Source organism: Rana temporaria, chromosome 6 (assembly GCF_905171775.1).
Source record: "Rana temporaria chromosome 6, aRanTem1.1, whole genome shotgun sequence".
Classification (NCBI taxonomy): Eukaryota; Metazoa; Chordata; class Amphibia; order Anura; family Ranidae; genus Rana; species Rana temporaria.
Window position 1 is genome coordinate 14,859,152 of NC_053494.1, and position 3,412 is coordinate 14,862,563.

The window sequence follows — 3,412 nt, forward strand, 5'->3', positions numbered from 1 at the left end:
GTCTATGGCCCCTTCCTCTTCAGTGCACGGAGCGGGCTGACATCAGCAGGGATCTCAGCACGGGGAAGAGCAGATCAAGTGAGCGACCAGGGGAGCTGTAAAAAGGAATTCTCCATGAGACATTTGCAATGGGAGACACACTGCACATTATACCAGTGTGATCCTTTTATAAAACGGATTACATCAATTTTAAAAGGACTTTAACCAAGATGTTTTTAAAACGATGTTGAAAATGTACTCCTGACCTGACAGGGGGAGGTGGGGAGAGGGAGGACACAGGAACTTTAAAAAAAAAATGTATTCCAGGATTTTTAGAACATACTGTAGAGAGGGAAAAATTACACAGCACAAGCACTGTGCTTTAAAGGAACAGGATTTTTTTTATGGTTACATCTACTTTAAGATTGTCATTGTACATACCGTATATGATTAAGCCCTAACCCAAAAATAAGCCCTAGTGTGTTTTTTGTAGACACAATTAATATAAGACCTGGTCTTATTTTCGGGGAAACACAGTAGTATAATCAATTGGGCATTTATTTTTATTTTTTAACTCTGCTGCTTTGTGAATAAATACATTTTGTTTTTGTGTAGAATCCATTTCCTATGGAAAACACAACATCCCCTCTAGATGTGCACATTCTTCCATTTTTTATGAAAACTGACAATACATTGCTCATCTTCAGCACTGTCTACTTTTTCTTCATCTATTTAATTGGAATGTTGGTGAACACAGTTATAATTGTAGTGATATGTTTGGACCCCCATTTGCACACCCCGATGTATTTATTTCTCTGCAACTTGTCTGTTGTTGATATTTCTTATACAACTGTTACCATTCCAAAACTCCTCTACATCTTATTTTCTGGTAATAATTTAGTGCCATTTACACAATGTCTTAGTCAAATGTATTTTATGTTGCAAGCGGCCAGTGCTGAGGTAAACATTCTATTTATAATGGCGTATGACCGATATGTTGCAATTTGTCACCCTTTGCACTATTATCATATACTTAGTAAGAAAATCTGCATATTAATAATAATAATCATCTGGATTGGTGGGGGTGTAAATTCATCTTTAATTACAATGTCAGTCTTAAAATTTATTTTCTGTTCTGCTACCATTCATCAGTTCTTCTGTGAGGCTAAAGCTCTCCTCAACATTTCCTGCGGTGGCACTGAAATGTTTTATATTGTCTTTTATGCAGAGTATTTAGTATTTGGCCTCTGCCCAGTTATGTGCAACTTGATGTCCTACGTAAAAATTATCAGAATCATACAACGTATAAAATCTAAGGATGGCCGAAGAAAAGTATTTTCCACCTGTTCATCTCATCTCATTGTTATGGCCATCTACTATGGATCTGCTGTATCTGTATACTTGACCCCACCATCAGATCGCTATGACTTACTGGAGCAGATCTTAACCATATTCTACACCACAGTGGTCCCCATGTTGAACCCTCTCATATACATTCTACGAAACAAAGAAGTGAAGAAATCTTTTCGGAAACTGTTGTTGTAACATTCACAAGTAGAGAGGAGATTTGAGTTTATCACTATCATGGACTTGCATCACATTCTGCATTATCGACATTAACCTCCCTGGCGGTATGATTCTTTCAGAAAAACGGTGCTGAAAGCGGTACCATTATTTGCAAGGAAATTTGTCGTTTTATATTGTAGGCCTGTAATTCTTAGGCCCCATACACACAATAGAATCCATCCGCTGAAAAATCCCAGCGAATGGGTTTCAACGGATAGAACCTATGGTGTGTACACTCCAGCGGATCTGTTTCCGCGGATATTTATCCCCTGGGATGGATTTCCAGCAGATAAATATTTGATGACATGCTATCAAATCTATCCGCTGGAATCCATCCCAACGGATGGATCCGCTGGTCTGTACAGACTCACCGGATCCATCCGTCCGAAGGGATCCCCCGCATGCGTCGTAATGATTCGACGCATGCGTGGAATTCCTTATATGACAGCGTCGCGCACGTCGCCGCGTCATAATCGCGGCAACAGAGGATTTCGGCGCGGATTTCGATTCGATGGTGAGTACACTCCATCGCATGGAAATCCGCGCAAATCCTCGAGAGGATTTATCCGCGGAAACGGTCCGCTGGACCGTATTCGCGGATAAATCCTCTCGTGTGTATGGGGCCTTAGGAATAACTGACTTAAATCTGACCAAATCAGAGTCTAATAGGCATCCCGGGTATGACATTTTTTTAAAAACAATATTATAAATTATAATATAATAAATAATCATAAATAATTATAACAAATAATAATATAATTCTAATAAAAATTATTCAATAATGTAATAAACTCAAAATCACTGAAATTTGCTCAGTTGCAGAATTGTTGCTGTCATTATTATTATTTTGTTATGACGAATTTCCCCACAAATCGCTATCGCACAATTCTGCAAGTGATTATAATTTATTATCGCTGTTTTCTAGCTGCTCTAAAACCATTTTTGACATAAAGGGACACTTTTGGTTGCTATTGACATTATACATTTTTCAGGGAGAAAGAACCGTTTTTATTATAGAAAAGAACATGTAGGGCACTGGGCAGACCACCAGGGACAAGGGGTGTGTGTTTTTTTTACATACCGTACTGTAATCTATAAGATTACAGTATACTGTATGTATAGTGTTTGTTTACCTTTTTGAATTTGGCGCGTTCTCCGCCTCCGTGCGTTGTAACGTCGCAGGGAACGGAGATCAGCGGCACAGGAGGACACTGTGTGAATCGAGCGAGGTCCCGGTGGCATCGCTGGATCCAGGAACAAGGTAAGCCAGCGCGCGCTGCAGGCTCTGCATAGCTACCCTGAGCGTGACTCGGGGTTACCGATTTTGGCACAAAAAATCCACCCCGAGTCACGCTCGGGAATATCGCCAGGAGGGTTAAAGAGGAAGTAAACCTCGCCAATTTTTCTTTAAGAAAAAAACAAAACCCTGCGAAGTAAAGGCATAATGTGCTAGTATGCGAAGCCTATACTTCTCAGCTACATGTAAGTGCACTAGCTGCAATAAATGCATTTATCTATATGGCCATTTTCCTTTTTTATCTCCTCACATCATTGACATCTACTGAGAGCAAGTTTATGCACCTATTATCAATTTCCACTGTACGTTTGGTTGAACCTTTATTATTGATGATTGGAGGTCACGATGTACATCCAATAAGGATTTTTCCAGCCATCGACATATTGGTAATTTTCATACATGCCTGTTCGACTCATGGAGACATAAGTTCCCCTGGGTCCATCTTTTTACCGGTAAGCTCGCAATTTTACCGGTGGCGGGTCATCACACCTTGTACAAGAAGTCACGATTTTTTGTTCATAAGAAACACTTGGAAGTAGTTCCTTCTCTTCAGTTCTTCTTCTGACACTT

At 39.8% G+C, this 3,412-nt stretch overlaps 1 protein-coding gene across 1 annotated transcript; it reads left to right on the plus strand.

Moving 5' to 3' along the window:
* The first annotated feature begins 625 nt into the window (after positions 1-625).
* Positions 626-1,579, plus strand: LOC120942604 (olfactory receptor-like protein DTMT). Its single transcript, XM_040355578.1, has one exon. The coding sequence runs from the start codon at positions 655-657 to the stop codon at positions 1,522-1,524; it is 870 nt and encodes a 289-aa protein (XP_040211512.1). The 5' UTR covers positions 626-654; the 3' UTR covers positions 1,525-1,579.
* The last annotated feature ends 1,833 nt before the right edge of the window (positions 1,580-3,412 follow it).

Bases quoted from the DNA above. Each gene is read 5' to 3' on its own strand.
- LOC120942604 (XM_040355578.1), top strand. From the start codon at position 655: ATGAAAACTGACAATACATTGCTCATCTTCAGCACTGTCTACTTTTTC.